This window comes from Dermacentor andersoni, chromosome 1 (assembly GCF_023375885.2).
Source record: "Dermacentor andersoni chromosome 1, qqDerAnde1_hic_scaffold, whole genome shotgun sequence".
NCBI lineage: Eukaryota > Metazoa > Arthropoda > Arachnida > Ixodida > Ixodidae > Dermacentor > Dermacentor andersoni.
Genome location: NC_092814.1, coordinates 364,576,328 through 364,588,480, shown reverse-complemented (window position 1 = coordinate 364,588,480; position 12,153 = coordinate 364,576,328). Strand labels below are relative to the sequence as shown.

The following is a 12,153-nucleotide window of genomic DNA, read 5'->3' as shown; positions in this document are numbered from 1 at the left end:
AGAGGAAGCTTTAGCTCAGGGGCTCCTATCTAAATACAGCATAGACTGCTTATAGCGTAAGTCGCCAGAGTCTTGAATATCCAAACCATTAGCGGTACTGCACTGTAACTGAAATATTTTTCAAAGGCTGCGCACATGCAAACCATGTAGACCAAGCAGTCACGTGTATCTGTGAATCGAAGCATGCAGCAGGGATATTTGCATTTGTTTAAATTTATGACCGCTTAACTAAATTTTCAGACCTGCTTGATTACTGCACTTGCACGATTCTAATGCACCCCGAAACTAACGTGCACTTTAATGTAATATGCGCTGGACTTATGAAGGAAAAATATAGTATGCCCTCATGTTCACGATCAGAAGAAACGAGACGTGCAGAATTTTCACACAAGGGAAACTTCTTTAAAGTAAACTTTCAGAGTGGCAGCGGGGCATTGTCGTCACCATTTGAGCTTTAGTGGCCACAGATCTTCAACTTCAGATAACAAGCAAACAGGTGGTACTCTCATTTAGGGATACTACTTTCACAAGATGTTATATGACTTGGCATCGGACTTGTTGTGACGTGCGGCCAAAAGCATTCCTGCCGCAGCGAGCTTGGCACAGCGCCAGAACCGCATGTGGCCGAGCACAAAATGAACCCACAGCAACCTTCAAGAATATGTGCTCTGCTGCCATCTTGTGATGGCGCTGCGTATGACGGTAAACTGTTGTCAATGCCGTGAATGTGCTTTTGGTTTTGTATCGGCTTGTAATGTGCAGGCAATATTCTGACCAGTTTTTTTCTGAGGAGAGGTATGCGTTAGATTTGTGCACATGCGAAACCAAAATTTCGGGCGTTTTGCAGTCTCGTTTGATTTCTTGGACTGATCCGCGTACACTGATTACGGAAACGTGAGACCGCAAACCCAGTGTCACACGAGTCCTTGTGCCATCTCTGCCCTCACTTTCGTTTTAGAGGTGGTTCCTCCGCTTTCCAAGTGCCGTACAGCCATTGCGATGCAGCAACCCGTAAATTGCATCGTCGACGAGGTGCGCGGGTTAGGCTTATCTGGCAATGGTTTGTGGTGGCATGCCGTTGCAGGAAGCTCTCCCTTCATATGCTTGCACACGTATGTGATGACATAGAGATTGGGCACACGATCATGGGTCGAACCGGTAGCATCGTGTGCGATGCAAAGTGCGATTCTCGGGCGGCTGGGAATGCCTAGCAAGTTTGTATGCTTGCGTGCGGGTAGGAAGGGCGGAAGCTCGCTCGTATGTGGGCATGAAGCCTAGAAGCTTCCAACTAAATTTTCGCTGCCTAAACTGGCAGCAGTGAAGGTCACAAGCTCGATATCTGCACTTCACCACGTGCATCGCGGTGGGTGCCACGAAAGAGTGATAATGCACACACACGTTTAGTGTAGAGGGCACACCGCTGATAAGCAAAAACATCGCCTAGGCAACCCCTGCGCATTCTCAAAGTGCTGCGGGTGCTGTTTTTTTAAAACATGTAAGCATATCTATGCTTACCCAATGAGGAAAGCTGTTTGTCCGTCCCTTAAGGCTATCGCTTTCAAGAAGTGACAAAAACACAGTGCTCACGGATCTCTCGGCACATGCTGCACTCTTTACATTTTGCAGATCACTTTCAAGATACTTACCCGCGCGTCTCTGGGAACACAGTGGGCAAAGCTTTTGGCAGTTGGCGCTCTGTGTCAGCATTGCCGATTGCTTTCAAGATGAGGTCCATGAGGCCATGCCCCACGCAGCTGTTGCCGGAGTGCATTTCATCACAGTTCATAATGGTTTGTCGCGGATGGATAAGGTGCCCAAGAGCAATGACAGCTTAAAATGATCGGAACATCATCAGCGCACCTGGTGCCGCCACCTGCTGTGCCTTGCTTTCGTCGTCAGTGCACCTTGCGCCACTGCCCGCAGCAGTCGCTGCAGTGCTGTCGTTTGTACTGGTCGGATCGGGGTTCATAGCATTGATAATGACATCGGGCTGCTTGGAAAGGAGCAAGTGGCACATTGCTTACGCATACTTGGATAACTCTTGCAGAGGAGTTTCTGCGTGAATTTTTTGTTGGCTCGCTCTGCATCGCCCGTGTCGCCCTCCCCTCCTATTGGCAAGCACACCTCGTTTGAGAAGCGAGCGTATGTTCAGTATCTTTGCACGGAAGCCATATTATGTAAAACCAGTATTTTGTCTTGCGTGACTCCACTGATATGCATATACATTAAATTCTATGGGAGGTTTTTTTCACTAAAAGCGGTTATGTTGCAAGTGGTCTAAGCTTTTGTGGGAATGGAGAAATCTTTATTGGCAACCAATACGCTGAATTTGATGAGGTTTGTTGCATTTAAAAGGAAAATTAAAGATCTAGTGCCTGTTCAAAGCGCAATATTGATTTAGGTGGTCAATATTTTAATACATATTGCTATTGGTGCATTATACACTGTAATGAAATATACCATTGTCATGAGAGTAGGACTTTGGCAAAACACCCGTAAACATTGTAACAAATTCACTTGTAAAAGATGTAAGCGGTCAATTTGTACATAAAGTTTCTCCACTTCAGATGCTCTAAGAAATGCAGTTTACAGAACACTGATATCTGTTTTTTGAAGAAGGGTCACTCATTTGTAAACTTTAGTCCTTTTTTTTTTTTATAGTACCAATTTTCGGCACTTTTTCTAAAATATTCCTTGCCCCAAATAAAAAAGCTGCTTGCAACAGTCACTAGACTTTAACTTTCTCAAATGCAACAAATTTGTCACATTCGTCCGGGGTTGTCCATTAAAGCGTTTCTGTGTTCCATGTACAGTCCATGTACAGTCTAACCTTGATATAATGCAGTGGTAGAACGGCTGGCCCGTCCTGTGCCGAGAGCAGCACCTTAGCGGAAAATTGCGCCGAGCCTGCACCAAAGCATGCGTGAGAGTGAAACCCTCCTCAATGTAAAACTGTATTTGCATCTAGTGTATGCGCAGCGGTGCTGACGCTTTTTTTTTTTCCGGCCGCAAAACCTTTGTGGCCCCCCATTCGAAAATTTCCTAATGTGCATGGCATGAAATGAGTATATTGCATGATGTCATGTTCAGTGCAGGCAGGCGTAGTCAATCGGTCTTACGATGGTGAGCCCTTGCGCACACGCCGTGACTGTAGCACTGTGTTGCATCCTGGGTTAATAAATGCGCGTTTGTTAACGATGGGTCTCGGGTGCTTCCTCTGTGCCATATGGACAAACCCTTCCGTAGCGCCCTTTGTGCGTTGTGCTTGCATGGGGAACCTCGCGCAAACCCGTCTACACAGCATGTCGACTATGTCAGTTAATATTTGCCTGGTATATGGTTAGCATACGTGCGTTGAACCCTGTGCCAAAAGTGGTTGCTGCTGCGCCAAATTGGTATTTTTCATGCGCCAGGACCTGCGCCAAAAGGTGGAATGGGTGTTCCACCACTGTATAACGAACCTTGGTTTGGCAAAACTCTCGATGTAACGAACAATGAACAAATTGAATTTCCCATTCTTAGGTGCATTGTAAACAGTGTATTTTACTACCAGCGGGACATGACTGTTATAGTTCGCTGGAAGCGTAAAATTCAAAGAATGCTGCACCACGCCGCCATTCTGTTAAGACCTCAGACATCATGGTCTAGGCATTACGACTGCGCGTCAGCCACGGAAGAGCCGTAAAATTGCGTGATCTATGTTTTGAAAGGTAAATCATTACCGCAAACCGTTATCAGGAATTGGCAATGCGTGAATGAAGCGCCGCCGAACCGTGATTTCTTGATACCGCAGTAGTAACCTTTGCAGTAGTACTCCTTTGAAACATTGCGTGGCGGCAGCGCGTGGTGCAGTGTTCTCGCCGATTTAGGCAGCGTCGACAGGAGCGCTCGACTGGCCATTGTTACCATGGTGCAAAGACATAGATGGTCATTCCAAATCGTTGAACCAGGCGTAATGTGCATGGTGTCACACAGTCAGTTGTGCAAAGACTAGTGGCGCCGTCGTGGCACCGGGGCATGCCGTACTGTTTATGCTGTGCGCAGTATGCGTCTGCCCTGGAGGTGTGCCTTGAAAATGTGTGATATTTGCAGCTTCTGAAATCTGCGCGAAGCAGTTGCTGGCTCATCTTGAAAGCCGTGTCATTGTTGCGGTTAGACTGGAGCAAAACACGTGCTGCCGTGCGCCCAGTTTGGCTGCACTTCGCATGTGCCCTCTTTTCACCGTGACCATGTTCGTTGTAGCAGTTTGGTGACTTAAAAAAACGTTCGTTATATCTGGAAGCAGTTTGCATAGGGAAGGTTGGAAAATTGTGAATTCACTGACATGGGCTCCTTATAACCGATAGATCGTTATAAGTGGGTTCAACTGTTCAAGGGAAATTTTGATTAGTTCTTGTTTCTAAAAAATGAAATAAACAAGTAGCATTTTATTTCTTCTTATGCTAAAATACAAGGATCTTATTGCAACTAATGGTTGAGTACTAGTGACAGAATGTAACTGAATGCTTTCGTTATCGGGCAAGTACTTGAATGTCCCGGGGATGTGTCTAACCATCTACTGCATTTACCTCAATTTCTCGATTATAAAGGCTCTGTTCACGATAATATTGATGCCTTAGAGATTCTCTAACACTAATCTGTCACTTTAGCTTGACTTAATACTTGCATTTAGTGTCCCGTGAAGAAACTTGTCCTGTTAACACCCGGCAGGTAACTACGTGAAGAGAGGTTGAGAGATTGGACACACGGGCTGGACTGACGGCAGCGCTAAGTTTTGCGCTCAAAAGTCTGTATACGTGCAGACATGCCGCTCTGAACAGATTTTGTTGAACTGAAAGTGTCCTGCACTCGAGGTCATGATTTGTGCACATTGTGATGAGCGAAAGGCTTTGAGGCTGTCTCAAAATTTTGAATGGGCATAACATGTACAAATTGTGCAAAGTTTTTTTTCTCAAGGCTTTTTAATCGACCTGCCTGATGGGGTTGAGAACTGTTTACTTTCTGCGCACAAACTGTGCAAGCATTGGATGTGTTGCCGACAAGCAGAGGCTTCTCCCCCGTGGAGCGCATGCCACATGATATACAGTGCTGCCTCGCTTGTGCACGGGATACGGGGGCCAATAGGAAAGTCTGTGCCCCTGTTTTCTTTTTCAGCCAAATTACGGCTGTAAATGCGCAGTTAACATATCCATTCTCAGCGGTGTATCTTAGGCTGGCCCTGCCTTATCTGCCGGTTGCTTTGCGGCACGGCGCTGCTGTCAGTTGTCGTAGATGCTGGTTGTGCTTCACACGGCATACAAGCAACGAAGATTGATTCGTTTCCTATGGCAGAAGGGACGAACACCCATCGAAATCCACAGGGAAATGCAGCCCACAAATGGGGAAAGGTGACTTGCTTTGAGAAGTGCGAGGTGGTGGCATTGAGAGTTCGCAAAAGGCCGTGAAGACTTGCATGACAGCGTTTGGGGAGGCTGCGTGCGTCGCTGACTGACGACAGCGGCATCTTAAACCTAGTGCTGTAATGGGACAAATGTCTGAAACGGTGTGGGGAATCTGGAAAAATAGTGTAAGATACATAGAATAGTACGTATATCTGCAATGACCTCTATGTACCTTATGTTGGCTAATGTAAAATAGGGGCAAAGACTCTGATTCACAGTCGTAACTCTACACTGGTGTGCGTAGATGTGGAGTTGTATGGGAGGAGTCTGAAATGACTCTGTTCTAAAATATACTCCTGCACTATGAAGTGGTGCTCTTAACTGTACAATTGCTTCTATCGAGTGCAGTGTGAATAAAGGTTAGATGAAAATGGCTTTGCTGTTGTGCAGAGTGAGTGATGGTTGTGCAGGTGAAGAAGGGTGTGAAAAGAAAAGCGGACACGACTACTCCCCTGCCTCTGGAGCCTGGTGCCTATGCGCCCCCGGAGGCCAAAAGCTCGAAGGTGTCAACGCGGCGGGAGAGTGGGCGGCCCATCAAGAAGCCCAGCAAGGACCTGCCCGACACGCAGCAGCACAGCTCCAAGCCCAAGAAGGGCAAGCTCACGGAACAGATGAAGTACTGCAACAGCATCCTCAAGGAGTTGTTTGCCAAGAAGCATGCTGTGAGTATTGCACTGTTGCCCCCCCCCACCCCTCGCCCTTATTTTTAGTGTTTTGAGTGTGTGTTGTTGTTGTGTCATTCCATGATGGGTTCTAACCGGAGGTCTGCACGGGGGCATTGTTCTTGAAGGGGCCGAGCCTGAATGCGAGACGTCCACGCCGGGCGCAGCAGCCCAGGCCCGTGAGTTACCCTTCCGTTGTTGCTCTGCTGGGGTTGTGGCCCTCTTCTTCCCTCTGTCCTCTGTGCGCCCACCCGTGCAGACCTCTGGGGGGAAGAGAGAGGGCTTGTGGTTGCATGATGCTCAGGAACACGCAAGCGGTGAAGGAGGGTTCGGCAGGGAGCTTCTGAATCGAGCTGCCGACGCCAAGGCCATCTCGCGCAAAGCACATTGGGCTGTGCAAAAACTTGTGTGGCCTCAGCCATCACGAAATTTGAGGCTGATGTCACCTGAATGATCACTGAGCAAAATGCTGATTAAATTTTCCGTACTGCTGGTATTGTAAAAATAAAGTTGATTTATTCTTTTAAAAAACTTTCAAACTGCCCAATTGGGACATTTCTTTGCTTCCTTCATGTATGAGAAATTGGCAAGCAGCTGTATTTGCACAGAAATGTGTCTATTGCCATGTTGTGATAACACTCCGACGGTTGCCAACGGTGTGAATGGGGTATTATTACATGCAGGCAATTTTCTTAGAATGGAAAGTGCATGCTAGAATTAGGCAAATCTGTTGAGGTAGGTTGCATTTGGTTGGTCGAGTGTTTGGAGCTCGCTCCACTTCCTAAAGAGTCGCTGCAAACTTGTTTTTCGAACTTGGGGTACACGAGCGCTTTCAGTCTGTGAACATGCTTTTGAAAGGGTGGATAGGTGGGCTAGTTGGTAATGCATTATAATAAAAACTTAGTGCTAAAAACACAAAGGACGTAGAAAAAAAAACACGTGTGGTGTTCGTTCCTTTTTCTACATACAGTCTTTGTGTTTTTAGCACTCCAAACTTTTATTATAATGCTTTTGAAATATGCGGTGACTCAGACATGCCAGTACAAAAAACTTTTGTTAATATGTACTTGCTTGAAATGTACTAACATTGGAGATATATTTGTGACCAATCCTTCACTCCATAGATTCTAATGGTATGGTGTAATGCCATTGACTGCTTCAGGCTGTATCGTATGCTGCCCGCTGGGTAGTGGTCACATTGGCACAACTATGCTGCCTCAGCTTGTGTTTTTCTGTGCTGCATGTACCTTTTTGGAAAGTGCACGTCTACTGATTGGTGTGGTGGGGACTGTACGGATATGCATTGGAAAATGCACGGTGGTGTGATGGCAGCATAGAATACATTATTTTCACCAACCCTATCGTGATCTTCAGCTATCTAGCACTTGTGTGTGCCGCTGTTCTCTGCCACCTCTTTTGGTACAAGTGTGTGTCATCAAGCCTGCAGATGTGGGAAGCAAAACTTGGGAAAGACTAATCGGCATAAGGGAGTGGGCAAAGAAATACCATTGTCTTTGCAAAGCCCTCCTTCATGTATACCCACCCAACATATGCAAGACCAGGTTGCAAGACACGCGTCCCGCCTACGTGTTCCTGAGCACACAGGCCCTTCTTGAAGTGATCTTATTTGAGAGCCTCCCTGCAATGGCTGCTTCCCTTGCCTCCTAGGGGTATGCGTGGCCCTTCTACAAGCCTGTGGATGCTGAGCTGCTCGGACTGCATGACTATCACGAGATCATCAAGCACCCTATGGATCTGGGCACAGTCAAGGTACGGTCGATTGGTAGGTTGGTCGGTCGGTCGCGCTTACACCGCAACGTGTCACTTCTGTGCAGCAAAAGATGGACAACCGGGAGTACAAAAGCCCCGAGGAGTTTGCTGGGGATGTGCGGTTAATATTCACCAACTGTTACAAGTACAACCCGCCGGACCACGAGGTGGTCGCCATGGCACGCAAGCTCCAGGTACCTCTTTTGCATTTGCACAACTGTCGGATTAGTCTGCACAAACGGCTGTATGCATGTTGCAGGATGTGTTCGAGATGAGGTATGCCAAGATGCCTGACGAGCCACCACCAAGTGAGCCTCAGCCAGTGTCTTTGGCAGACCGGGTGGACTCCGAGAGCAGCTCCAGCTCACGGTCATCCTCAAGTGCCAGCTCATCTTCCAGTGATTCTGAGGACAGCGACGAGGAACGCGAACGGAAGCTGCAACAGCTACAGGAGCAGGTGCGTTCGTCATGATCGCAGTGGTCATTCGTGCTCTGTAAGTGCGGGTTGCCGTTGGCGTGCATCGGAACATTGGTTATGCCACACGTTGCCTAGATATGTCAGCGTAACTGTGTGTGGAACCATAGCAGCAGCGTTGCTTGTCTATATATTATCAAGACTTCTTTGGTGCACAACGATGACCTTTGAAGGGCAAGTTATACTCAAGCGTAATGTACGTGCACGTCAGATTTCACAGAGGCATACAGCTGACTTCTGTACTCCTGTGACACAATGCAGCCATGCGGGTGTGCTCTAATGCTGTTGATGCATGGATAGCTCCTTTATTTCTCACCTGCTGCACTGGGCTGCGTTGGCCAAGTGTCCCGGCATTCCTCACATGGATCAAAATAGCAAGTTGGGCCAGTTGGTTAGGAATTCCTTGCATGGAGCTGGAAAAAATAGAGCGCCCGCTGACAGTGGTAACTGGTTGGTTGTAACGCAGAGCACAAAATTTTCGCTGAGCTTGGCGCGGGTGTGCAATGTAGCTAGCTTCGGTTGTTATAGTTCTGATAACACTATAGTGTAACTTGCCCTCGAGAATAAAGCCAGAATGTGAAAGTTTGGGAACCCCTAGTTTAGAGCGACAGGCGTACCCGCGCAGGCTTTTGCAGATGCCACAGGCAATGGGTGGTCCAGGTGTGAGTGTTATAAATGTAGGTGTAGATGTAGGTGTAAATGTGCTCTGTAAGTGCGGGTTGCCGTTGGTGTGCATCGGAACATTGGTTATGCCACGCGTTGCCTAGATATGTCAGCATAACTGTGTGTGGAACCATAGCAGCAGCGTTGCTTGTCTATATATTATCAAGACTATATGACCTTTTTGTCAATGAGGTGGTATGTAGCAGGTACCAGTGCACCCCGCTGCTCTCCTTCTTGCACCAGCATGTGCGGATCACCGTTTCTCGCATCGGCAGCTTGGAACAGTAGTGGTGTCATTGTGAATTAGTGCAATTCTAATGCGTTCCCTCTGCAACTGCGGCAAGGCCAACAGACTACCACTGTGCCATATTCAGCTGCAAAAATAACTTTCAGAAGCTAATGTGAAGTGCCTCATGAGCCACGGCAACTCCGTTGACTCTGCTGCTGTGGTTTGCAGACAAACATCATAGGGGTGTAGTAGATTGGACATTCCACCGGAAACGCTGTCTCTGTGTATCTGTTTCTTTCTACGTCCTCGTTCAGTCGCGCTTATACACTCTTATCATGACACCATCAGCTTTTTTTGTGCGTATGTTCAGAAAATTTTGTTCACAGTGAGTGCATGGCAACGAACTCTGCATCAATGATCAAACTGGGATGTGAATGAGAGGTGCGTATTAGTCGGTCAGCTATTCCCAATGTACGAAGTCAACTATTTCTGCATGCACATTAAAGTTCTTCTGTTCAAGTGTGTGCTAAGATTATCATGCTTGGCAACCAACGTTGTGGTGGAAGGTAAACAGGGATGAATTGTGCGAACAGTACGTGCTACGAAAAAAATGAAGGTGTGGTCTTACTTTGTTCTGTAACGAAAGTGGTGCCTGCAGGGTGCCGGCCACCCCGCACAGTCTCTCCTATGCATTCGAATCTCAGCGGCAAGCTGTTTGGCTTTCAGGGGAGTCTCAAGCACCATCTATGTTTTACACACGTATCAACAGTCAATCAGAATTCGTGACTAAAGGGGTTGTTCGAAAATATTTCTTTCTGTATGCATCTCTTTTTTATTCGTATTTGAAAATGTTCGACTTGATTTGCAATTAGTTTTACCTTTTTTTTTTTTCCAAAGTTATCTTATTCAATGTGCTTTTTTCCCTTCTGATTTCTTTTTGAGTAAGAGAAATGCTACTCCTTACTATTCAAGCTCAATGAAGTTTTAAAAAAAATTTTTAGCATGCTTACTGGAAAGCGACAGCATCGGGTGACATAGTGTTGTGTGTATGTGACATAAAACAAAGTTCTGTGTTACTCAAGGAATTTCGCGTAGGCAATCAGGGAAAACCTGGAAAACACTGTGAATTTGGAAATGCCAACTTGGTAGACACCCTGATATTTTTTAATCTGTGCTTGTTGCATTGAAAATTGCTGCAACAAGAGGGAAAATTGTTGCTATTTGCTGAGCTTTTCAAAGTCTTTCCACATTGCTGACGTGGAAGGACCCTCCTCAGAAGCTTTTTCTGAGGAGGGTGTTGAAATTTTCTTTGGTTCTTCTAAAGCCAGGTTTTTAATCCACTTTGGCATTGAAGCATCCTGGTGGTTCTCAAATACTTTAAAATGACAGTCTAAAAACATTGCCAACCTTGCTACTTGGTCAGATTTGTAGCTGTGAAACCATATTTTTAGGCACTTACCTAGATTAGTAGCAGAGACAGGTTTCCAGCTAGCAGCAGGTGTTGTCCAGATGTATGAAGAGGCAGCACAGTGTAGGCATTTGAGCTGATAGTTTTGGGTAGCCATAAACACCTTTGACAGTGCCTCCTCCTTTTGATATGCTTTGTTGCATAACACTACTGTACTGGGGCGAAGCTAACTCAGTGGGGCCCCTGAAACAGTTGTCTAATCATAAAATGCCCTCACTAATGAAGTACAAATTTCATGGCACGGAATTTTTTTAAATGCTTCAACCATAAGTGGGAGTTATCACTCTGATACCCGGCTTTCTCTCTCTTTATGTCTCTGCTAGCATGCTGGAAGCTACGCAGCGAAGCATCTAGGAGGGCAAAGCGCCATCCAAAAGTTACGTGTTGCGCTGGCGAAAGGGGTCGTGCACCATGGCAGCTGCGGTAGACTGCGCTGTACACCACGCCACTGCCATCTCAGAAGCCACGCATAGCTGGCACAGCTGCCCACAGTGCAAAGATAAAATAATTTTTCTGCTTTTTTGAGATCGCAGACATCAATGTTAATTCACTTGAAATTATGTGTTACTGAGAATGTTCTCGCAATCACAAAATCATCCAGTAGTAGAGTCGAAACCGACTATATCGAACCCGTTTACATCGAATTATTCTGTATATTGAACAATTTCTGGACACGGTATAGTTACAATGAGTAAATATAGTAAAAATTACACTTACATTGAACAAAAATAGCAGCGACTCCCGATATATTTAACGTCAAGCGGCGGAAAAGTGCCCCCAGAAGTTGGCTTTTTCTTGTGGTGGCAGGTAAATGCGTTGGCGCGGCTCCATCCAACCGCTCTCCCTATCGTGACAGCGCTGCCTCAGACGAGCCGTCGACATCCCCCTGCAAAAAATGATCCTGGCCCGCCCGCAGCGCTTGCTCAGACAGCCATTCAGGGGCTCTAGTGTCCTCGTTGTGCAAGATGGCGAATTGCGAGTTGTCTCGCTGCTTTTTTGGTTCATTGTGTGTGCGCCTTGTGGGCCTTCTCCCGCAGTGTTGCTGTGATGAAGCGACACAATTCGCCTTTTGTCGTGAAGCTTGAAATCGTAAATCAGGTCGAATGCGGTGAGAAGTCGGATGTCCGTGAGATTACGAGGAGCACTCTCAGCACGACCTTGAAGAATAAGGGGGCGATTAGAGCTAAAGTGGACAAACTCTCGCACGGCCATGTACGAGTGGTTGATCCGAAATTGCTTCAGCCGTGCCGGCTTCTGTGTGTTCGATGATGACTGTAAATTATGATAAATGCAATGAAGCCATTGCCAGTGTTGCCGAAGTTTGGAGCGAGCTGTCAGAATTTCTGGAAGCTCTTGACGAATCAACGGTGGACGCGTTTGTTAGTGCAAATGATGGTGTCACGCCACGGGAGAGCCTGAAAACGAAGACTAGATTGCCGACATCA

At 46.7% G+C, this 12,153-nt stretch overlaps 1 protein-coding gene across 10 annotated transcripts in view; it reads left to right on the top strand.

The window, feature by feature from the left end:
* LOC126516459 (bromodomain-containing protein 3-like) overlaps positions 1-12,153 on the top strand; it is a 159,913-nt gene that overhangs the window by 55,196 nt on the left and 92,564 nt on the right. For 8 of the 10 annotated variants that reach the window (XM_055063937.2, XM_055063936.2, XM_055063934.2 and 5 more), the window contains 5 exons: positions 5,852-6,103; positions 6,205-6,282; positions 7,772-7,873; positions 7,939-8,067; positions 8,133-8,330. In XM_055063937.2, the coding sequence (XP_054919912.2) occupies positions 5,852-6,103; positions 6,205-6,282; positions 7,772-7,873; positions 7,939-8,067; positions 8,133-8,330 (759 nt within the window). The remainder of the gene's footprint in view (positions 1-5,851; positions 6,104-6,204; positions 6,283-7,771; positions 7,874-7,938; positions 8,068-8,132; positions 8,331-12,153) is intronic. The other 2 variants (XM_055063933.2, XM_055063935.2) reach the window with 2 other exon arrangements.